Genomic DNA, 23,910 nt, shown 5'->3' on the forward strand with positions numbered 1-23,910 from the left:
GCACTACATCCGACTTAAAACTCTACTATGCAAAGCAAAAGCCATTTATCAACAACACTCAGAAACACAGCCGGCTTCTCTCGACCCGAGCTCATCTAAGGGGGACTGATGCAAAGTGGAAAAGTGTTCTGTGGTCTGACGAGTCCACATTTCAAATTGTTTTGGATTACTTTGTATTTGTGAATTACAAGTATGGAAGGGGACATTTTGAGCACAAAAACGTGTTTTGCGCACACAAGAACTATTCTTGTGTGCGCAAAACATCATCAAGTTGAAGACGAGTTAAAACACATCTTTTTAATCACAAGAGCAAGCTGTAATGCTTGGAGACATGGACATACAGGTCATTCAATTGTAGCTTAAGACATTAATACGGCATCCTCCACGGTTTGAGTGCTGCACTTACATGAAATCACACTTAGGCAATGTACTTTTATTATAGAGATTGGTGCATCTTTTGAACATTTCTACACACAATGTTCTGATGAAAAATGTCAAATTTCAACACCACAAGAAGCAGCCAGCACATTTTTATTTCAGGTCAACCAGTAGATAAAGACAGAAATGTCAATCACTATTTACTACACTGCAGAGGAGACCAAACTGATCAATATATGACATGTTTATCATTTTGAAAAGACACAGTATTATAAAATGTTTGCGAAGGTGCAGCTTATCAAGTTCACCCCCCCCCCCCCCTGCTTTACATTATGACTTCATGATCCATAAAAAAAACATGCATGAAATAAATCCATGTATTTAAAACTAAATTATTAACAAGTACAAAGTACAACACCATACACCCACACACACCCCCACACACACGATTTGTCCCAACCATTCCGTAGAGCGCCCTGCTATTGTCGTCTTGCAGTGACGTAGCACTTCGGGTTTGTCGCTCATTAATGTCTCACTTTGGTAAAACGATTACTTTGTGTCAAATTTACGAAATAGAAATTATTTTTTCATGCTTCATTTAATGTATTTTGTTTCGTTGCTTGTGGCATGAACATATTTCGTTTGGGCTTTTCTCAAATCTCTGGTTGGAAAGATAATGGAGGTGCTACCCCATCTGTTGTTGGCAAATAGCAATGGATATTAAATACCGATTCCCTTTTCATGTGCTCACTGTAAACGTGTTGAGAGATGTCAGAAAGTTAAAAACAACAACAACAAAGCATATACGGGGAGAGCCCACCATTAGTGCAAGTCGTGCTTTGACAGATCAGCAGGTCTTCCCTGCTTGATGGAAATCTTTCCAAATCCACATGAGATTAGTATGCTCATCCAAGGTGGTGGCAACAAGTTTGGAATAAACACAGCGATTGTACGGCACCGGACTGTAATGGAAGTAATTCCCATGTGGAGGGTCTGTGGGAGGAATGCCCAGGTATTCCATGCACATCCCCAAGTACACGTCTTCAAGGTAGATGGCTTTGACAAATCTGGAAGCTGCCACAAGCTTTTTAGGCAGGTCCGAAGACAGAATATAACCCAGGCCCAGAGCATAACGTGGGTACTGTGCTTTCGGGTAAATATCCACCGGGACATACCACTTGGCGGTGGGATTTCTCCGTACTTCTGCTCCTCTGGCCACATGTCCAGTCATGTAGTTTTTTGTGGGTGCATTTAACAACATGGAGATGAGATTTGGCACATTAAGGTATATGTCGGAATCAATCTTCATGGCATAAGAGGCACCGGAACAGTAGGAGGTGAGCCACTCCAGCATCACCATGGTTTTGATGGTCAGGTTGTTGTAGCTGTCCAGAAAATTACTTTGGATCAAGTCTTGATGCTCCTTGCTTTCTTGCTGCAGCTGTTCTTCAAGGTGTTCCACAGGTTCGCCGCTATGCAGCCCCATCAGGAAGAAGACGTTGACCACCTTGTCCAACACCACACTTTCCCCGCCCCAGGTGCTGCGAATAATGTCTCGATGGCGTCTGTTGTGAGGCGTCACAGGAACCATCAGGACCACAAAAGGTTTCTGTTCGTCACATTTGTTTGGCTCATTTATAATAAAGTGATACTCAGAGGGGTAAGCCACAATGTATGGGCTTCGGCGTACAGGGAGCAGCTGACTTTCAGCGTCACTTCCTTCAAGTGCTTGTCCGGCTTTCACGACCTCTGACTCTGGAGAAATGTGCCAATCAGCTCCCGTGACAGAAATGTTGCCAATTCTTTTCAGCACACTCCACCATTTTGTTGCATTATGTTGCATCCACCATTCGGGTCTCCAGTCACTTGCACTGTTCTCTATGTTTACGCTGTAATAAAACAAAACGACTGCCAGTGCCACTACGAAGAGGAGGCAGCGAGGCCGTGGAGCACTGCACCATCTCCTGTGTCGCCAGTCTTCCAACATTCCCTGTCTGAGAGATGAGAGAGACAAGTTGAAACTCAATTACACATACTACAACAAAGACGAAGTGTCACATTCAACGACCTGATCCCCAACCACACACATTTTTAGTGGCCCACTAAAGCAAATAGTCTGCTAATTCCAGTTTCTTGCAACATGGATTTGTTGTTTTCATTTTGGAAGAAAATCTGTGCAAAAATTGCAACTTTTTTTCCCTCATCACAAATATTACCACAAATACCCGCCACCAAAACATAAATGAATGAATGATCAGGTTAAAAACAGTTGCATTATTTCCTCAGGGTGGATTTTAAAATACTTTGAAAAGTATTGAGTGGTAGGAGTGATTCTCGATTGAAGGCGGCTTGAAGTTCAGTGCAAAAATTTGGTGCAAATTATAAAAAAGTTGCTTTACCAAATTCTGTTCTTGTTCATGTTAATGTGTTGTGAATAGCATTTTTTTTTTCCTCACGAGTTTGCCCATAGCACTTTAGCAATAAAAATCAGTGTATGAGATAGGAGGAGGATCATTTCTGTGTCATCCAGGGGGCAGTGAGAGGCTCGAGCTGGTGCATCTGTATATAATGAAGAGTAAAGCTGAGTGGCAGAACACATCCACCATATATACTGTATATATATGTGTGTGTGTGTGTGTGTGTGTGTGTTTGTATAAAGATGAAGAATCACGCATATAAAGTGGGTCACCAACACCAACACCCAACACTGATAATAAAATGCTCTGCACTCACCATTTCCTTGCTGAGTAAGGAAAGCATTTTTTCATTACAAAGAAAGAGCCAAACTTGGGAGTTAGTAGGTTTTTATTTATTTTATTAAGGCTCTCAATATGAACCCCAAAATATACCTTATGGTTCAACCAAATACTAAAGGATTTGGAGAACAATATTCTCCTTATCGTAGTGCCATCCTGAGTTGACAAAGTGTTAGAGGAATCTATGAGCAAAATTGTATCACGTTTAAAGTTTCATTTTAATTTGGGCACATCGAAACGTTTGGGTGCGTATCCAGCACCCCCCAAATGCCTGTGCATAAAGGCACTGGCCGGAGGGCAGTGTTGTGTCCAAGGACCGGCAACCCGAGGCCAAGGCCAAGGCCAAGGACTTGACTCCGAGTCCAAGGCCGAGGACCAAGGACCTCCCCTCGGTCCTCGAGCCGGTCCTCGAGGCCAAGGACCGGCTCGAGGAACACATCTCTGCCGGAGGGCTGTTGAAGTCCACAATTAGCACCTCAATGCAGGTGGGCGATCACGGGGGAGAGGGCGAAACTCGGTCACAAAAGGGGAATGAATGATTCGGGAACAGCGGTTGAACAACAAAAGACGAGTTGAGAACACCCGTCGCGCCCAGGCGACATTGGCCATCCGCAAAGTCTGCAACATGTTAATTCAATGTAGACCAGACAGAAAAGGCGCCAACGTACTGGTGGTTCAATGTTTAAAACAGGTAACCAATCACTACCGAGGGGCCGGACCGGGGGTGCGGTATGCAAATATCGGGGGCAGTGTTTTCCTTGTATGTTACAATAAAAGTCTGAATTGGCGGGAAGGGAGCTCGAGTGTGATCGCGGAGCAACTAACCGTCGTTCGCTCTCAGAGATCCGCTTCCGCCGATATTGAAGACAATTTTCCTGTGTGCCGAGTCATTTCTTTAACTTTGTCCGAGAAAATCTCTGACACAAAGTCACTACCATTGGTGAGTATGAATGGGTAAATATCATAGATTTTTTCCCCCCTGTTGTGTAAGGTTAGGCCTCTTTGGCACATAGATACTGTATGGGTGACTCGAGCTAGACTGTTATATTCCTCCGACCCGACCGGTGCTTTTGTTTGCCTTTCTTTATTTATGGCACTCTATGCATACATACTAGTTGAATCCAGTTCAGACCGAGAAGTCACACATTGTCACATGAGATCGGCAAAGTATAAGAGTTGAAATCACTTGGGATTGGAATTTGACCTTCTTCTTCATCTGGCAGAAAGTGCTCCACATCTGTATATGCAATCTTTTTGGCTTTCATTAAATAATTGAAGGTGGCACGGTGGTCAATTGGTTAGCATGTTGGCCTCACAGTGCAGAGGTACAGGGCTCGATTCTGGCTTTGGCCTTCCTGTGTGGACTTTGTTTGCATGGCAGGTTAATGTAACACTCGAAATTGTCCCGAAGTGTGAGTGTGAGTGTGAGTGCGGATGGTTGTGTGTCTATTTATGCCCTGCGATTGGCTGACAACCATTTGAAGTTGCACCCTGCCTACTGCCCGAAGACAGCTGGGGTAGGCTCGAGCAATCCTGTAACCTTAGTGAGGATAAATGGATTAGAAAATGGATGGATAAATCTATCAATAGTTTTTTTATTGATTACACAGTTTTCTGGCAGTCAAGGAAAGGAAAATTTCAGATCATAACGTTTTAATACCATCTTTATCAAAGATTTTTGCTCTTCACCAAACGTAGACTGTGAACATGTTTCACTCACTGATGTAGCGGAGGTGTAAAGAATGGGATCAACTGCATAAAGATGAACCTTTGTGAGTTGCTGATGGTGTAGTGGTATACTCGCCGGACATGTGTGCGGGCAGCGCGGGATCGGTTTTCACTCAGTGACGATGTGGATGTGAATGGTTGTCTGTCTCTGTATGGGCCCTGTGACTGACTGGCAACCAGTTCAGGGTGAAGTCCAGCTTTCACCCAAGGTTGGCTGGGATAAGATCCAGCATGCCCTGCGACCCTGCGCAGGATAAGCGGTGTTGAAAATGGATAGATAGATGGATGGATGAACCTTTGTTTGCCCTATGTCCCTACATCAATTATTGACATCAATGGAAAATAAAATGGGGCCCAAAACTGACCCCTGTCGGACACCCATTTTAACTTACAGAAAGGATGAGGGACAACTATCGAATGCCACACACCATATTTACCACTCAGCTATAAAACAAGGATTCTACATAAATCCAAGTACAGTATCTTAAGGGATTAAACAGATACATAAATAAGGACTTTACAGAAGCTATTCCCCAACAAAAGGAACAAACCGATTCCAAACTTAAAACCAGCATGCAACAGAGGACAGATTGGCAGAAAGAGAGGTTTTCAAGTTGAAGCAAAGAACTTCTTCACCAGAACTACTTTTGAGCTCAAAACTTGCTGTCACATGTTCAAGCTTGTGGCACAAGTCTGCGGCTGCATATCTTGTTGAGAAACATGTATTCTTATGTTGCAAAAGTGTGTGCGTGTGTGTGTGTATAGGGGGGGCATCAATGCAATCAACATGAAGGTGGGGGGGGGGATATATCACCCTCCCCCCATACCCCTGCCATCTGAGCCCATTTATATCAATAAATCAATATGATAAGGCTATTTTTACACTGAAATGATTTTTGCAGTCACAAGGGCATATGATAAAAATGAGTGTGAGAACTTTGCCATACACGTGAGACTTTGTTCCGTGTTGGATACGAGATAGTAACTAACGTAAAATACGTCACAAATACAGCCTGCAATACAAGGTGAGTGTTTTTTAGATTACAACCTCATTATTTTTGTCTTGATTATTGTTTGATATTACATATAACATCAAACTTGTCCTCTTTCACACCCTGTCCTTTTCTATTCATTTTTCAAGGTTTATAAAGACACAAAAGAATGATGTACAATAACAATAATAGCACGAACAACACTAATAACACTTAATAGCATGTACACACACCTTTTTCCATACCTGTCAAACTCACTCTTGAGCATTGTTCTGCTGTCTTCACAGTGATGTGTCTTCATCCATTCCAAAGGGAGAGGAAAAACTTTGCTGTGCCAAAAAAATGAAAAGAAAAAAACGAGATGGAGTAAAATACTACATTGTGGCATGAACGCATTGAATCTGTCTGCGGGATTCACTCTAGTGGAGGAAAAAGTGCAGGTTGTTGTGAACCTGATCGTGAAGCCACACCTTTCTTTGCTCCACCTTTCCTTGCTGCATTTGCATCATCATTTCTGGGGAGGAAAAAGTCCACTCCTTGGTTAAACTTTGTTGTCACGTGAAAACTTGAAACCACAAGTTCAAAAATAGCGTAGGCTTCCTGTTCTTCTTCTTCTCGCGTATGAGGGCAGCTTTGCGGTGTTAAATGTCCAGACGTTGCAGCCATTGGACAGTAGATTCATTAGGTGCTGTGAGGTTCAAGTTGCCATCTGGTGGTCGATGAATGGGACAGTAGTAGAGGAGATGTTCTGCAGTTTGGAGTTCTGGTCCACAGTCGCAGAATGGTGATTTGACGAGACCCCATCGGAACATGTTGTCGTTGAAACGGCCTACCCCAGTTCTTAGGCGGTTGAGTCGTACCCAGGCTTTCCGGGGTAGCGTTGAGCCAGGTGGGGGTTCGGTGTTGGGTTGGACCATGAACTGGTTGGGTCTTGCAGTATTATCCCAACTACTTCTCCACGCTTCCAGGATGTTAAAGTTGGAATCATGAAGTTCTGCAGCATGATGAGGAAAAGGGTGGCGAGATTTTAGCCTTTGGCGCTTTCCAGGTTGTACCTCGGCGATCAACTGGTTTAGGGCATGGTTTTTGTCCAGCACAGCATGTTGAGCAAGGCAGTGGGTAGCTTTTTCTCTACGTAAGCTGGCCGGGGCAATGCCTGCCAGTACTGGTAGGAACTCCGTGGGGGTGGGACGCAGACATTCGGTGATTATCCGCATGGTGTCGTTGAGGGCAACATCAATTTTCTTTGAATGGGTACTTCGGCACCACACTGGTGTTGCGTATTCAGCTGTGCTGTAAGTAAGCGCAAGAGCACTTGTACGGAGTGTGTGAGTGTTTGCACCCCAGGATGAGCCAGCTAGGCGTCTCAGCAGATTGTTTCGAGCTGTTACTTTGGCACGAAGAGCATCTATGTGCTGTTTATATGTGAGCTGTCGGTCGAGCTTCACTCCTAGGTACGTGGGGGATGGGTTATGTGGAAGTGGAGTCCCATGCAGGTAGACAGTGAGTTGGCGCTTGGATTCCATGTTGTTTAGGTGGAAAGGTGTGGTGGTAGTCTTTGCCAAGCTCAATTTAAGTCTCCCCGTTGTTGGAGGATGATCAAACAGGGGGAAGTGTGTTGTTGTCGACACGGCGGGACCCCTTGACCGTTCTCCACTTCCCCAGGTCCTCCGCGTGTTCGTTTGATTCGGGCTGAGTCGATGTGCAAAAGTCAGAGGCTGGAAATGGAGAAGTTCTTGCAAGATGTTTTACTGAACGTTCAGGGCACAACACGAATCGATTCGGGCTCCTGTGAGTCTCAGATTTCATCAGGAAGCCCCGAGCAACTACAGTCACACGTACATATAGGCATAGTATGTTAATTATATTAATTAGGGGCGGGCAGTCCTTCCCCTCATGTAAAAATCTGAAACAAAGAAAGTCAAGCAAAGTTCGATTTTGGCATTTTGACAAAGTACAGACCATATCTGTTGGTCCACAAATCTTGAGATTAGGGTTCCTCTTCGAAGGCACTTGACAGCCTTCAGGGACTTTCCCAAGGTGGGAGACGCAAAAGAAAACACTTGGGGGGCTGTTCATCACTCAAGGGGAAATAGGACCGCAGCTTCACACTACATTCTTTGTTTTAAGTAGCGGATGTTCAGGAGAGAGACCTAATAGTCAAGGTCGACCTGTCTATGATACAAAGTTTTAAGCTAAACATATAACATAGGTGATATCTTCAACGTTCTCAGGTATTCCGCTATCAATGCCATATCAGCAGTTAGTGATTCTTCCACCATGCGCCAGCTTTTGTGGGAGTAGCATAGTGCAAGATCGTCAGCATATCCATATTGATGAGACTTGGTTTTGGTTCCTGTAAATTGTGACAAGTATGAAAACAAATCTAGATTTCAGAAAGCTAATTAAAAAGAGATTAAACGAATTCAGAGGAAAAATAAATGACACAAACATATTCCATAACAGAAAGGAGTACAAAATCCCAAAGTGATAAGAGTGAGCGTCATTTCAAGTTGATTTGAAATGACGCGGGTGTGTTCCTCACTTCTGTTCGTCCATTCTGTTGCAGTAGACGACATCATATGAAGGCCAAGTTTATAATTAAAACCCACCATTCCATGGGACCAAACGATTGTACTGTAGATGCAAAAGCTAAGTAAGTTTAGTAAACTCACTTATACGAGACCATTTTATAACTTGGCACAAGTACAAATAAATATATATAATGATTTCCACCCAAAATAGGTTCCCTCTTTTATTCACTCAGTGTTTCTCAACCAGCTACGTGCCATGTGATAAAAAGTCATACAATGTTAATCAGTTAGTTCGAAAAATATGATTCCTTATTACAAATATAGTGGCCCGGTGGTCGACTGGTTAGCACGTCGGCCCCACGGGGCAGAGGTGCAGGGTTCGACTACAGCTCCGACCTTCCTGTGTGGAGTTTGTTCTCCCTATGCCTGCGTGGGTTTTCTCCGGGTACTCCGGTTTCCTCCCACATCCCAAAAACATGCATGACAGGCTGATTGAACACTCCAAAAAATTGTCCCTAGGTGTGATTGTGATCAAAGCCATCGCTGCCCCCAACAAGCTGGCTTCATGCCCAACCGGTCCACTATAGATCACATCTCCGCAGTTAGACTCATTGTTGAGAAGGTCAGAGAGTTTCGGAAGGACCAACATCTCTTTATAGCCTTCATAGATCTCAAAGCTGCCTTTGATACAGTTGACCACCTCTCCCTTTGGAACGTTCTGAAATACCTTGGAGTGCCACCCAAAATAACCACATTGTTCCAGCGACTCTACAACAACTCAGAGAGCTGTGTTCGTGTGAATGGGAAGGACTCAGAGTGGTTCCCCATTAACAGCGGGGTCAGACAGGGCTGCGTGGCCGCTCCTGACCTATTTAACTGTGTCATTGACCACCTTATGATCCGAGTCCGGGAGCAAGTCTCAGGCGTGTCGTTCGGCAACTTCCACCTGACCGACCTTGAATACGCTGATGACACCACCCTGTTCAGCAACTCCCTCCAACACCTCAGCAGTGCTCTCTCCATATACCAAACAGAAGCAGCAAAGCTGGGCCTCCAAGTAAGCTGGCAGAAAACCAAACTTCTGAACATCGGTGACGGACCCCACCCCTCCCCCCTGTTCTTTGGCACAGACGAAGTGCAATTCGTCAATTCCATCATCTACTTGGGCTCCACTATTACTAGCAGCGGCGATCTCAAGCCAGAGATTGACCGCAGACGCGCCCTCGCGGCCGCGGCAATGCAGTCACTGTGGCGGCCCCTCTGGCGCCACCACTCAGTGTCCCAAAAGACCAAGATGCGCATTTATAACTCAGCAGTTCTTCCCATCCTCCTGTATGGTGCAGAATCCTGGCCTTTAAACAAGACCCTGGCCAAGAGGATCGACGGCTTTGACAGCAGGTCACTCAGAACCATCTTGAACATCAGCTGGCACCTCCATGTTTCCAACTCAGACCTCCGAAAACGTACTCTTCAGCCCCCTGCATCCCGACTGGCCGCTCAGAGGCGCATCCGTTGGCTTGGACATCTCCTCCGATTACCCCCGGAACACCCAACTCGTGCCATCTTCTCATTTGATCCAGCGACAGCCGGCTGGAGAAGGCCACGCGGCAGACCACACACCAGATGGCTTGATGTCATCAGAGAGGATCTCAAACACCAGGGCCTTACCCTAGAGGATGCAGCGGACCTGGCCCATGACCGTGGTCATTGGCGGGCCCTGGTGAAGCTGATCGGCTCTACGCACCACCAGCACTGTGGGGCTCCAGTGCTGGTGGTGCGTATTGATGATGTTGTTGCTCCCAGTCTCACCTGTTGTGTCCGTCCCGTCAGGAAGCTGAGGATCCACTGGCAGATCGTAGGGGACACACCGAGGTGGAGAAGTTTGGGGGTGAGGAGTTCCGGGATGATGGTGTTGAACGCAGAGCTGAAATCCACAAACAGAATCCTTGCATAGGTCCCTGTGCTGTCGAGGTCCTCGAGGATGTAGTGCAGACCTATGTTGACTGCGTCTTCCACAGACCTGTTTGCCCGGTAGGCAAACTGGAGAGGGTCCAGCAGGGGTCCGGTGACGTTCTTTAGGTGGTTCAGCACAAGGCGTTCAAAGGACTTCATGACCACAGACGTCAGGGAGACAGGCCTATAGTCGTTCAGTTCCGATGTTGCCGATTTCTTGGGAACTGGGATGATGGTAGACTGTTTGAAGCAGGATGGGACCTCACACAGCTCCAGAGATCTGTTGAAGATTTGTGTGAAGACCGGAGCCAGCTGGTCAGCGCAGACTTTCAGGCAGGAGGGGGACACTTTGTCGGGCCCCGCAGCTTTCTTGATCTTCTGCTGCTTGAAGAGCCGTCTCACGTCCTGTTCGTGGATCTGTAGTGGAGAAAAAGAGGGTGGAGGGGTAGATAGAGTAGTTTCTGGTAGAGGTGGGTGTGTGTGGGAAATGGGGGTGTCCTTTTCAAATCGGCAGAAAAACATGTTTAGTTCATTAGCAAGACCTTTATTGTTCACTGTTTGGGGGGATGGCATTCTATAGTTAGTGATTGCTTTCAGGCCATTCCATACAGATGCAGAGTCGTTAGCAGAGAACTGGTTTTTCAGCCTCTCTGCATAGCTTCTCTTAGCGATGTTAATTTCCTTTGTCAATTGGTTTCGGGCGTGTTTGTACAGTGCCCGATCTCCACTTCTAAATGCGGCCTCTTTCTCTTTCCTGAGTTGCCTGAGTTTGGGAGTAAACCATGGCTTGTTATTGTTGAAGGAGCGGAAGGACTTCGTTGGTACACACATGTCCTCACAGAAACCGATGTATGATGTTACAGTGTCTGTGTATACATCCAGTGTGCCCGTTGAAGTTTCAAAGACGCCCCAATCAGTGCAGTCTAAGCATTCTTGTAGAGCTAGCTTTGCTTCATCTGTCCATAACAACCGGTTTAGCACATTTGAGTTTCTGTCTGTATGTAGGTATTAAGTGGATTAAATTGTGGTCAGAAAGACCCAATGCTGCACGGGCGACCGATCGGTATGAATTTTTGATTGTTGTATAGCAGTGGTCTAGAATGTTGCCTTCTCTGGTGAAACAGTCGATGTGCTGCTTATATCTGGGAAGTTCACGGTTAAGATGTGCTCTATTAAAATCGCCCAAAATGATCAGGGGTGACTCTGGGTATTTTAGTTCGAGTTTGTTTACTTGTTCGGCTAGCGTTTGTATCGCCGTGTTGGCGTTAGCTTGTGGCGCAATGTAAACGCCGACTAGTAAAAAGGAGGTGAACTCACGTGGCGAGTAGAATGGCTTGCAGTTTAAAGAAAGCGACTCCAGGTCCGGGCTGCAGTGTGCGTCGAGCTTCGTGACATCAGTGCACCATTCTTTGTTGATATAGAAGCAAATCCCGCCACCTTTCGATTTCCCTGATAGCTCCGTGTCGCGGTCGGCTCGGAGAAGGCGGAAGCCGGGTAGATGTAGCGCGGAATCCGGGTGGCGGTCACTGAGCCAGGTTTCAGTGAAGCAGAGCGCAGCAGAACGTGCAAAGGTTTTGTTGGTCTTTGTGAGGAGAAGAAGTTCATCCATCTTGTTTGGCAGAGATCGTAGATTAGCAAGATGGATCGATGGGAGCGGGGTTCGAAATCCGCGCTGCCGGAGCTTGACGAGCCGGCTCGCTTCCCCCTCCTCCGGCGGCGTTTCCATGCTCCGTACAGCGCAGGCGCTCCGCTCGCGATTAGCTCCGAAAAACCTTGTGGATTTTCGTGTGCTGGTGAAAAAAGACCGAGCGTAGACTCCCCAATGCGCAGCAACTTTTCCCTCGTGTAAGTAAGCCGCTCAGGGTCGCCAAAAACTAATGAAAATGACAAAAACAGGGATAATACTAAGGAGCGTGTCACCGAGGCTGCCATCCCTGTCGGCGCCTGATGACTTTAGAAATGGAGTGCCACCCAAAATAACCACATTGTTCCAGCGACTCTACAACAACTCAGAGAGCTGTGTTTGTGTGAATGGGAAGGACTCAGAGTGGTTCCCCATTAACAGCGGGGTCAGACAGGGCTGCGTGGCCGCTCCTGACCTATTTAACTGTGTCATTGACCACCTTATGATCCGAGTCCAGGAGCAAGTCTCAGGCGTGTCGTTCGGCAACTTCCACCTGACCGACCTTGAATACGCTGATGACACCACCCTGTTCAGCAACTCCCTCCAACACCTCAGCAGTGCTCTCTCCATATACCAAACAGAAGCAGCAAAGCTGGGCCTCCAAGTAAGCTGGCAGAAAACCAAACTTATGAACATCGGTGACGGACCCCACCCCTCCCCCCTGTTCTTTGGCACAGACGAAGTGCAATTCGTCAATTCCATCATCTACTTGGGCTCCACTATTACTAGCAGCGGCGATCTCAAGCCAGAGATTGACCGCAGACGCGCCCTCGCGGCCGCGGCAATGCAGTCACTGTGGCGGCCCCTCTGGCGCCACCACTCAGTGTCCCAAAAGACCAAGATGCGCATTTATAACTCAGCAGTTCTTCCCATCCTCCTGTATGGTGCAGAATCCTGGCCTTTAAACAAGACCCTGGCCAAGAGGATCGACGGCTTTGACAGCAGGTCACTCAGAACCATCTTGAACATCAGCTGGCACCTCCATGTTTCCAACTCAGACCTCCGAAAACGTACTCTTCAGCCCCCTGCATCCCGACTGGCCGCTCAGAGGCGCATCCGTTGGCTTGGACATCTCCTCCGATTACCCCCGGAACACCCAACTCGTGCCATCTTCTCATTTGATCCAGCGACAGCCGGCTGGAGAAGGCCACGCGGCAGACCACACACCAGATGGCTTGATGTCATCAGAGAGGATCTCAAACACCAGGGCCTTACCCTAGAGGATGCAGCGGACCTGGCCCATGACCGTGGTCATTGGCGGGCCCTGGTGAAGCTGATCGGCTCTACGCACTGCGACGACCCAGCCGAATGAGACTGGGCCTCCGCATCGCAAGAGCATTTATTATTATTATTGTGATTGTGAGCACGAATGGTTGTTTGTGTGTGCCCTGCGATTGGCTGGCAACCAGTTTAGGGTGTGCCCTGCCTACTAATTAATTAACTTCCAGTGCCCATAAGTCAACATACCCAAGCAGAATTTGTGAAACCTTGGCCATTATTTATTTATTTATTATATTACTGGGTGACGCAGAAATGTTTTCTTCGTGTTCAGGTCATATTATGTCATTTATTGGCGGCCGAGGAAATTCAAAAGTGTATTCACTATTTGTACTGTTGTTTAGCACTTCCAAGGTGACGCACGCATGTGTGTGTCTCATAAAAAGAGAGAGAGCGAGAGAGGGAGAGAGACAGAGAAAGAGAGAATGTGTTGGGGTTGAGATCAAAGTTCACTGATAATGAACTTGTGACGGTTCCAATGACTTCAGAATCAGAATCATCTTTATTGGCCAAGTATGTAGAACACACAAGGAATTTGTCTCCGGTATAACACGCTGCATTAGTATCATCATAAACAACAAAATCATTGAACCATTTTAGAGTAACCAGTAGCAGTATTTGTAGTACAAGAAGAGTGACTACGTCAGTGACTGTTTAAGGAGTTAATGGCGAGAGGGAAGAAGCTGTTTAAGTGTCTACTGGATTTGGTGCGCATGGATCTGTGGCGTCTGCCTGAGGGGAGTAGCTGGAAAAGGTGGTGGGCAGGGTGCGGGGGATCCAGGAGGATTTTCCGTGCCCTTGTCTTGATTCTTGCAGTGTGCAAGTCCTCAAGAGTGGGTAGGGCGGTGCCAATGATTTTTTCCGCCGTCGTAACTGTCCGTTGAAGTCGGATTTTGTCCTTTTTTGTGGCGGCCCCAAACCAAACCGTGATGGAAGAACACAGGATTGATTCGATGACTGCCGTGTAGAACTGTCGTAGCACCTCCTGTGGCAGGCCATGCTTCCTCAGCAGCCTCAGGAAGTACATCCTCTGCCGGGCCCTTTTCAGGATGGAGATGGTGTTGACTTCCCACTTCATGTCCTGGCAGACTGTGATTCCCAGGAACTTGAAGGTCTCGACGGTTGACACAGGGCAGTTGGATAGTGTGAGGGGCAACTGTGGAGAAGAATGTTTCCTGAAGTCCACGATCATCTCTACAGTCTTGAGCGTGTTCAGCCCGAGGTTGTGCTCTTGTGCTCTTGTATGTTGCCTTCTCGGGTGAAACAATCACTGTGCCGCTTATATATGGGAAGTTCATGGTTAGGTTTTATGCTCTATTAAAATTAGAGGTGTCAAATTATTCAGCACTTTTAAGGACCTGGTGTTTTATTTTATTTTTATTTTGTAATTTTTTGGAGATTTACAAAAACAAACAAAACAGTGATATTTCCCCCTTGTGGTCGAAACTAAAGGTTGTAGGTAGGACTTTGACTACTCTCAAATACAGCAGAAAGTAAATTGCTAGGACTGCATCTATCCAAGTCTGCTGAAAAACAATACTTTATAACGCCACTTTTTCTTTAATCTTTTGATCTGCCTCAATAATGTAATGAATTTAAAATGAAAATAGGGGGTTTCTCAGTCATTTTTAGATGAGATTTAAATACAGATTAATTAATTACAGACCCTAATTAATTAATCATACAATTTTTTTAATCGCTTGACAGCACAAATTAAAATCACCCAAAATGATAAAGAGGGACTCTGTGTGCTTTTGCTCAAGCTTGTTTACTTGGTCAGCCAGCGTTTGTCACGCTGTGTTCGCGTAGCGGTGGGATGTAACACCCGCGAGTATGAAGGAGAACTCACGTGGCGAGTCGAGTGGCTGACAGTTTTGAAAGAGTGACTCCACATTGGGGTTTCAGTGTACCTTTAGCTTTGTGACGTCAGTGCATCATTCTTAGTTGACATGGAAGCATATTGCACAACCTTTTGATTTCCCTGATAGCCACGTGTCATGATCGGTTTGGAGGAGGCGGAAGCCAGGTGGGTTCAGCGTGGTGGTCGCTGAGCCAGGTTTTAGTGACAGAGAGAGAGAGAGAGAGAGAGGGGTGAGCACCACGTTTAATAGGAGAGGAGTGGGTTCCCCAGCAACAAGTTTCACTTGCGTAACGGGGGCGGAGTCACAGAGACCTGAGTGGAGGTTGGTCTCCCTGTTACATATACAGTGAGACCTCACTTATTGCGCGGACCGGGACTCTGACGTGATAAGTGCAAAACCGTGAAGGAGGGTTTGCTCACCCCTGGGAATTTTTGTGTAAGGGTATGTAGGTACCAGCATGCTGAAAATATGTAAACAGTATTTATACACTGTATAATGTATATTACATTCATCAGCATTGTCTTATGAGAGAGGTGAAGAGACTTGTGATGGTGGCGTAGAAGGTGGCTCCCACTTTATGCTCTGACAGTGTAGCCGCCGTTAGCCTGGGGGTAGCTCATGGCCATCTATCCCCACGCAGCCGATGTGTTTATGATAACATAATCGATATTAATGAGGAGGCGGTGAGGAGATGTACTGCTGCTGCTTTTGGACAAACCCAATCACCCTGCCGCCACGCACGTAGCAAACAACAGAAGAGAATCAATAGCAGGACGAGAGACAAGGGAAGCCAATCATCTTTGTTCTGAATACAGCACTTTGGAAAAAAACACGCAGAGTACTGATACTGATAAATGGAGCGCGATATAGTGAAGAATCACTGCACATAAAGAGCTGTCTTCATGAAAAAGTAGAGAATGGTCGTCTTATGTGCCAAGTGATCATTGCTACATTCCACCCTCATAGCTGTGCATGTGATGTAACAAAACATGTCGTGTTGCAACATGTTGGTTACGTCAGATTACAAACTGCTCATATGCTGAAAGAATAAACTGTCCAACATATTTATTCATACAAGTCTGAGATTGTCATCTTGGCTTTGGCTTTTTGCAGGAAGGATGATCAATACAGTGTGTGTACACTACCATGTGTAATGTCCACATAGAGGTACTTCCCTGCTCTTCGGTGGCTACTAAACGCTGAGAGTCGTGACAGGATGTCTGTCGCCTGCCTTACAGGTTCATCAAGTTGAAGACGAGTTAAAGCACATCTTTTTAATCACAAGAGCAAGCTGTAATGCTTGGAGACATGGACATACAGGTCATTCAATTGTAGCTTAAGACATTAATACGGCATCCTCCACGGTTTGAGTGCTGCACTTACATGAAATCACACTTAGGCAATGTACTTTTATTATAGAGATTGGTGCATCTTTTGAACATTTCTACACACAATGTTCTGATGAAAAATGTCAAATTTCAACACCACAAGAAGCAGCCAGCACATTTTTATTTCAGGTCAACCAGTAGATAAAGACAGAAATGTCAATCACTATTTACTACACTGCAGAGGAGACCAAACTGATCAATATATGACATGTTTATCATTTTGAAAAGACACAGTATTATAAAATGTTTGCGAAGGTGCAGCTTATCAAGTTCACCCCCCCCCCCCTGCTTTACATTATGACTTCATGATCCATAAAAAAAACATGCATGAAATAAATCCATGTATTTAAAACTAAATTATTAACAAGTACAAAGTACAACACCATACACCCACACACACCCCCACACACACGATTTGTCCCAACCATTCCGTAGAGCGCCCTGCTATTGTCGTCTTGCAGTGACGTAGCACTTCGGGTTTGTCGCTCATTAATGTCTCACTTTGGTAAAACGATTACTTTGTGTCAAATTTACGAAATAGAAATTATTTTTTCATGCTTCATTTAATGTATTTTGTTTCGTTGCTTGTGGCATGAACATATTTCGTTTGGGCTTTTCTCAAATCTCTGGTTGGAAAGATAATGGAGGTGCTACCCCATCTGTTGTTGGCAAATAGCAATGGATATTAAATACCGATTCCCTTTTCATGTGCTCACTGTAAACGTGTTGAGAGATGTCAGAAAGTTAAAAACAACAACAACAAAGCATATACGGGGAGAGCCCACCATTAGTGCAAGTCGTGCTTTGACAGATCAGCAGGTCTTCCCTGCTTGATGGAAATCTTTCCAAATCCACATGAGATTAGTATGCTCATCCAAGGTGGTGGCAACAAGTTTGGAATAAACACAGCGATTGTACGGCACCGGACTGTAATGGAAGTAATTCCCATGTGGAGGGTCTGTGGGAGGAATGCCCAGGTATTCCATGCACATCCCCAAGTACACGTCTTCAAGGTAGATGGCTTTGACAAATCTGGAAGCTGCCACAAGCTTTTTAGGCAGGTCCGAAGACAGAATATAACCCAGGCCCAGAGCATAACGTGGGTACTGTGCTTTCGGGTAAATATCCACCGGGACATACCACTTGGCGGTGGGATTTCTCCGTACTTCTGCTCCTCTGGCCACATGTCCAGTCATGTAGTTTTTTGTGGGTGCATTTAACAACATGGAGATGAGATTTGGCACATTAAGGTATATGTCGGAATCAATCTTCATGGCATAAGAGGCACCGGAACAGTAGGAGGTGAGCCACTCCAGCATCACCATGGTTTTGATGGTCAGGTTGTTGTAGCTGTCCAGAAAATTACTTTGGATCAAGTCTTGATGCTCCTTGCTTTCTTGCTGCAGCTGTTCTTCAAGGTGTTCCACAGGTTCGCCGCTATGCAGCCCCATCAGGAAGAAGACGTTGACCACCTTGTCCAACACCACACTTTCCCCGCCCCAGGTGCTGCGAATAATGTCTCGATGGCGTCTGTTGTGAGGCGTCACAGGAACCATCAGGACCACAAAAGGTTTCTGTTCGTCACATTTGTTTGGCTCATTTATAATAAAGTGATACTCAGAGGGGTAAGCCACAATGTATGGGCTTCGGCGTACAGGGAGCAGCTGACTTTCAGCGTCACTTCCTTCAAGTGCTTGTCCGGCTTTCACGACCTCTGACTCTGGAGAAATGTGCCAATCAGCTCCCGTGACAGAAATGTTGCCAATTCTTTTCAGCACACTCCACCATTTTGTTGCATTATGTTGCATCCACCATTCGGGTCTCCAGTCACTTGCACTGTTCTCTATGTTTACGCTGTAATAAAACAAAACGACTGCCAGTGCCACTACGAAGAGGAGGCAGCGAGGCCGTGGAGCACTGCACCATCTCCTGTGTCGCCAGTCTTCCAACATTCCCTGTCTGAGAGATGAGAGAGACAAGTTGAAACTCAATTACACATACTACAACAAAGACGAAGTGTCACATTCAACGACCTGATCCCCAACCACACACATTTTTAGTGGCCCACTAAAGCAAATAGTCTGCTAATTCCAGTTTCTTGCAACATGGATTTGTTGTTTTCATTTTGGAAGAAAATCTGTGCAAAAATTGCAACTTTTTTTCCCTCATCACAAATATTACCACAAATACCCGCCACCAAAACATAAATGAATGAATGATCAGGTTAAAAACAGTTGCATTATTTCCTCAGGGTGGATTTTAAAATACTTTGAAAAGTATTGAGTGGTAGGAGTGATTCTCGATTGAAGGCGGCTTGAAGTTCAGTGCAAAAATTTGGTGCAAATTATAAAAAAGTTGCTTTACCAAATTCTGTTCTTGTTCATGTTAATGTGTTGTGAATAGCATTTTTTTTTTCCTCACGAGTTTGCCCATAGCACTTTAGCAATAAAAATCAGTGTATGAGATAGGAGGAGGATCATTTCTGTGTCATCCAGGGGGCAGTGAGAGGCTCGAGCTGGTGCATCTGTATATAATGAAGAGTAAAGCTGAGTGGCAGAACACATCCACCATATATACTGTATATATATGTGTGTGTGTGTGTGTGTGTGTGTGTTTGTATAAAGATGAAGAATCACGCATATAAAGTGGGTCACCAACACCAACACCCAACACTGATAATAAAATGCTCTGCACTCACCATTTCCTTGCTGAGTAAGGAAAGCATTTTTTCATTACAAAGAAAGAGCCAAACTTGGGAGTTAGTAGGTTTTTATTTATTTTATTAAGGCTCTCAATATGAACCCCAAAATATACCTTATGGTTCAACCAAATACTAAAGGATTTGGAGAACAATATTCTCCTTATCGTAGTGCCATCCTGAGTTGACAAAGTGTTAGAGGAATCTATGAGCAAAATTGTATCACGTTTAAAGTTTCATTTTAATTTGGGCACATCGAAACGTTTGGGTGCGTATCCAGCACCCCCCAAATGCCTGTGCATAAAGGCACTGGCCGGAGGGCAGTGTTGTGTCCAAGGACCGGCAACCCGAGGCCAAGGCCAAGGCCAAGGACTTGACTCCGAGTCCAAGGCCGAGGACCAAGGACCTCCCCTCGGTCCTCGAGCCGGTCCTCGAGGCCAAGGACCGGCTCGAGGAACACATCTCTGCCGGAGGGCTGTTGAAGTCCACAATTAGCACCTCAATGCAGGTGGGCGATCACGGGGGAGAGGGCGAAACTCGGTCACAAAAGGGGAATGAATGATTCGGGAACAGCGGTTGAACAACAAAAGACGAGTTGAGAACACCCGTCGCGCCCAGGCGACATTGGCCATCCGCAAAGTCTGCAACATGTTAATTCAATGTAGACCAGACAGAAAAGGCGCCAACGTACTGGTGGTTCAATGTTTAAAACAGGTAACCAATCACTACCGAGGGGCCGGACCGGGGGTGCGGTATGCAAATATCGGGGGCAGTGTTTTCCTTGTATGTTACAATAAAAGTCTGAATTGGCGGGAAGGGAGCTCGAGTGTGATCGCGGAGCAACTAACCGTCGTTCGCTCTCAGAGATCCGCTTCCGCCGATATTGAAGACAATTTTCCTGTGTGCCGAGTCATTTCTTTAACTTTGTCCGAGAAAATCTCTGACACAAAGTCACTACCATTGGTGAGTATGAATGGGTAAATATCATAGATTTTTTCCCCCCTGTTGTGTAAGGTTAGGCCTCTTTGGCACATAGATACTGTATGGGTGACTCGAGCTAGACTGTTATATTCCTCCGACCCGACCGGTGCTTTTGTTTGCCTTTCTTTATTTATGGCACTCTATGCATACATACTAGTTGAATCCAGTTCAGACCGAGAAGTCACACATTGTCACATGAGATCGGCAAAGTATAAGAGTTGAAATCACTTGGGATTGGAATTTGACCTTCTTCTTCATCTGGCAGAAAGTGCTCCACATCTGTATATGCAATCTTTTTGGCTTTCATTAAATAATTGAAGGTGGCACGGTGGTCAATTGGTTAGCATGTTGGCCTCACAGTGCAGAGGTACAGGGCTCGATTCTGGCTTTGGCCTTCCTGTGTGGACTTTGTTTGCATGGCAGGTTAATGTAACACTCGAAATTGTCCCGAAGTGTGAGTGTGAGTGTGAGTGCGGATGGTTGTGTGTCTATTTATGCCCTGCGATTGGCTGACAACCATTTGAAGTTGCACCCTGCCTACTGCCCGAAGACAGCTGGGGTAGGCTCGAGCAATCCTGTAACCTTAGTGAGGATAAATGGATTAGAAAATGGATGGATAAATCTATCAATAGTTTTTTTATTGATTACACAGTTTTCTGGCAGTCAAGGAAAGGAAAATTTCAGATCATAACGTTTTAATACCATCTTTATCAAAGATTTTTGCTCTTCACCAAACGTAGACTGTGAACATGTTTCACTCACTGATGTAGCGGAGGTGTAAAGAATGGGATCAACTGCATAAAGATGAACCTTTGTGAGTTGCTGATGGTGTAGTGGTATACTCGCCGGACATGTGTGCGGGCAGCGCGGGATCGGTTTTCACTCAGTGACGATGTGGATGTGAATGGTTGTCTGTCTCTGTATGGGCCCTGTGACTGACTGGCAACCAGTTCAGGGTGAAGTCCAGCTTTCACCCAAGGTTGGCTGGGATAAGATCCAGCATGCCCTGCGACCCTGCGCAGGATAAGCGGTGTTGAAAATGGATAGATAGATGGATGGATGAACCTTTGTTTGCCCTATGTCCCTACATCAATTATTGACATCAATGGAAAATAAAATGGGGCCCAAAACTGACCCCTGTCGGACACCCATTTTAACTTACAGAAAGGATGAGGGACAACTATCGAATGCCACACACCATATTTACCACTCAGCTATAAAACAAGGATTCTACATAAATCCAAGTACAGTATCTTAAGGGATTAAACAGATACATAAATAAGGACTTTACAGAAGCTATTCCCCAACAAAAGGAACAAACCGATTCCAAACTTAAAACCAGCATGCAACAGAGGACAGATTGGCAGAAAGAGAGGTTTTCAAGTTGAAGCAAAGAACTTCTTCACCAGAACTACTTTTGAGCTCAAAACTTGCTGTCACATGTTCAAGCTTGTGGCACAAGTCTGCGGCTGCATATCTTGTTGAGAAACATGTATTCTTATGTTGCAAAAGTGTGTGCGTGTGTGTGTGTATAGGGGGGGCATCAATGCAATCAACATGAAGGTGGGGGGGGGGATATATCACCCTCCCCCCATACCCCTGCCATCTGAGCCCATTTATATCAATAAATCAATATGATAAGGCTATTTTTACACTGAAATGATTTTTGCAGTCACAAGGGCATATGATAAAAATGAGTGTGAGAACTTTGCCATACACGTGAGACTTTGTTCCGTGTTGGATACGAGATAGTAACTAACGTAAAATACGTCACAAATACAGCCTGCAATACAAGGTGAGTGTTTTTTAGATTACAACCTCATTATTTTTGTCTTGATTATTGTTTGATATTACATATAACATCAAACTTGTCCTCTTTCACACCCTGTCCTTTTCTATTCATTTTTCAAGGTTTATAAAGACACAAAAGAATGATGTACAATAACAATAATAGCACGAACAACACTAATAACACTTAATAGCATGTACACACACCTTTTTCCATACCTGTCAAACTCACTCTTGAGCATTGTTCTGCTGTCTTCACAGTGATGTGTCTTCATCCATTCCAAAGGGAGAGGAAAAACTTTGCTGTGCCAAAAAAATGAAAAGAAAAAAACGAGATGGAGTAAAATACTACATTGTGGCATGAACGCATTGAATCTGTCTGCGGGATTCACTCTAGTGGAGGAAAAAGTGCAGGTTGTTGTGAACCTGATCGTGAAGCCACACCTTTCTTTGCTCCACCTTTCCTTGCTGCATTTGCATCATCATTTCTGGGGAGGAAAAAGTCCACTCCTTGGTTAAACTTTGTTGTCACGTGAAAACTTGAAACCACAAGTTCAAAAATAGCGTAGGCTTCCTGTTCTTCTTCTTCTCGCGTATGAGGGCAGCTTTGCGGTGTTAAATGTCCAGACGTTGCAGCCATTGGACAGTAGATTCATTAGGTGCTGTGAGGTTCAAGTTGCCATCTGGTGGTCGATGAATGGGACAGTAGTAGAGGAGATGTTCTGCAGTTTGGAGTTCTGGTCCACAGTCGCAGAATGGTGATTTGACGAGACCCCATCGGAACATGTTGTCGTTGAAACGGCCTACCCCAGTTCTTAGGCGGTTGAGTCGTACCCAGGCTTTCCGGGGTAGCGTTGAGCCAGGTGGGGGTTCGGTGTTGGGTTGGACCATGAACTGGTTGGGTCTTGCAGTATTATCCCAACTACTTCTCCACGCTTCCAGGATGTTAAAGTTGGAATCATGAAGTTCTGCAGCATGATGAGGAAAAGGGTGGCGAGATTTTAGCCTTTGGCGCTTTCCAGGTTGTACCTCGGCGATCAACTGGTTTAGGGCATGGTTTTTGTCCAGCACAGCATGTTGAGCAAGGCAGTGGGTAGCTTTTTCTCTACGTAAGCTGGCCGGGGCAATGCCTGCCAGTACTGGTAGGAACTCCGTGGGGGTGGGACGCAGACATTCGGTGATTATCCGCATGGTGTCGTTGAGGGCAACATCAATTTTCTTTGAATGGGTACTTCGGCACCACACTGGTGTTGCGTATTCAGCTGTGCTGTAAGTAAGCGCAAGAGCACTTGTACGGAGTGTGTGAGTGTTTGCACCCCAGGATGAGCCAGCTAGGCGTCTCAGCAGATTGTTTCGAGCTGTTACTTTGGCACGAAGAGCATCTATGTGCTGTTTATATGTGAGCTGTCGGTCGAGCTTCACTCCTAGGTACGTGGGGGATGGGTTATGTGGAAGTGGAGTCCCATGCAGGTAGACAGTGAGTTGGCGCTTGGATTCCATGTTGTTTAGGTGGAAAGGTGTGGTGGTAGTCTTTGCCAAGCTCAATTTAAGTCTCCCCGTTGTTGGAGGATGATCAAACAGGGGGAAGTGTGTTGTTGTCGACACGGCGGGACCCCTTGACCGTTCTCCACTTCCCCAGGTCCTCCGCGTGTTCGTTTGATTCGGGCTGAGTCGATGTGCAAAAGTCAGAGGCTGGAAATGGAGAAGTTCTTGCAAGATGTTTTACTGAACGTTCAGGGCACAACACGAATCGATTCGGGCTCCTGTGAGTCTCAGATTTCATCAGGAAGCCCCGAGCAACTACAGTCACACGTACATATAGGCATAGTATGTTAATTATATTAATTAGGGGCGGGCAGTCCTTCCCCTCATGTAAAAATCTGAAACAAA

General features: G+C 45.7%; 2 protein-coding genes across 4 annotated transcripts; both read right to left on the reverse strand.

The window, feature by feature from the left end:
- Positions 1-418: 418 nt before the first annotated feature.
- LOC147207217 (beta-1,3-galactosyltransferase 1-like) lies at positions 419-6,282 on the reverse strand. 2 transcript variants are annotated; one of them, XM_086107678.1, is made up of 2 exons: positions 6,100-6,282; positions 419-2,372 (listed from the first exon to the last, which is right to left on the reverse strand). In XM_086107678.1, exons 1-2 carry the CDS (start codon positions 6,240-6,242, stop codon positions 1,226-1,228), a joined length of 1,290 nt encoding a protein of 429 aa, XP_085963804.1. In that variant the 5' UTR covers positions 6,243-6,282; the 3' UTR covers positions 419-1,225. The 2 variants fall into 2 exon arrangements, with proteins under 2 accessions (XP_085963804.1, XP_085963803.1); XM_086107677.1 differs by having other exon boundaries at positions 6,088-6,282.
- A 10,278-nt stretch (positions 6,283-16,560) lies between these two features.
- Positions 16,561-22,422, reverse strand: LOC147207218 (beta-1,3-galactosyltransferase 1-like). Of its 2 annotated transcripts, none has more exons than XM_086107619.1 (2): positions 22,240-22,422; positions 16,561-18,512 (listed from the first exon to the last, which is right to left on the reverse strand). In XM_086107619.1, the coding sequence occupies exons 1-2, from the start codon at positions 22,380-22,382 to the stop codon at positions 17,366-17,368; spliced, it is 1,290 nt and encodes a 429-aa protein (XP_085963745.1). In that variant the 5' UTR covers positions 22,383-22,422; the 3' UTR covers positions 16,561-17,365. The 2 variants fall into 2 exon arrangements, with proteins under 2 accessions (XP_085963745.1, XP_085963744.1); XM_086107618.1 differs by having other exon boundaries at positions 22,228-22,422.
- Between the last annotated feature and the right edge of the window lie 1,488 nt (positions 22,423-23,910).

The sequence above is a fragment of the Hippocampus guttulatus genome, chromosome 3 (assembly GCF_054856545.1).
Source record: "Hippocampus guttulatus isolate MCC_2025c chromosome 3, RoL_Hgut_1.0, whole genome shotgun sequence".
Classification (NCBI taxonomy): Eukaryota; Metazoa; Chordata; class Actinopteri; order Syngnathiformes; family Syngnathidae; genus Hippocampus; species Hippocampus guttulatus.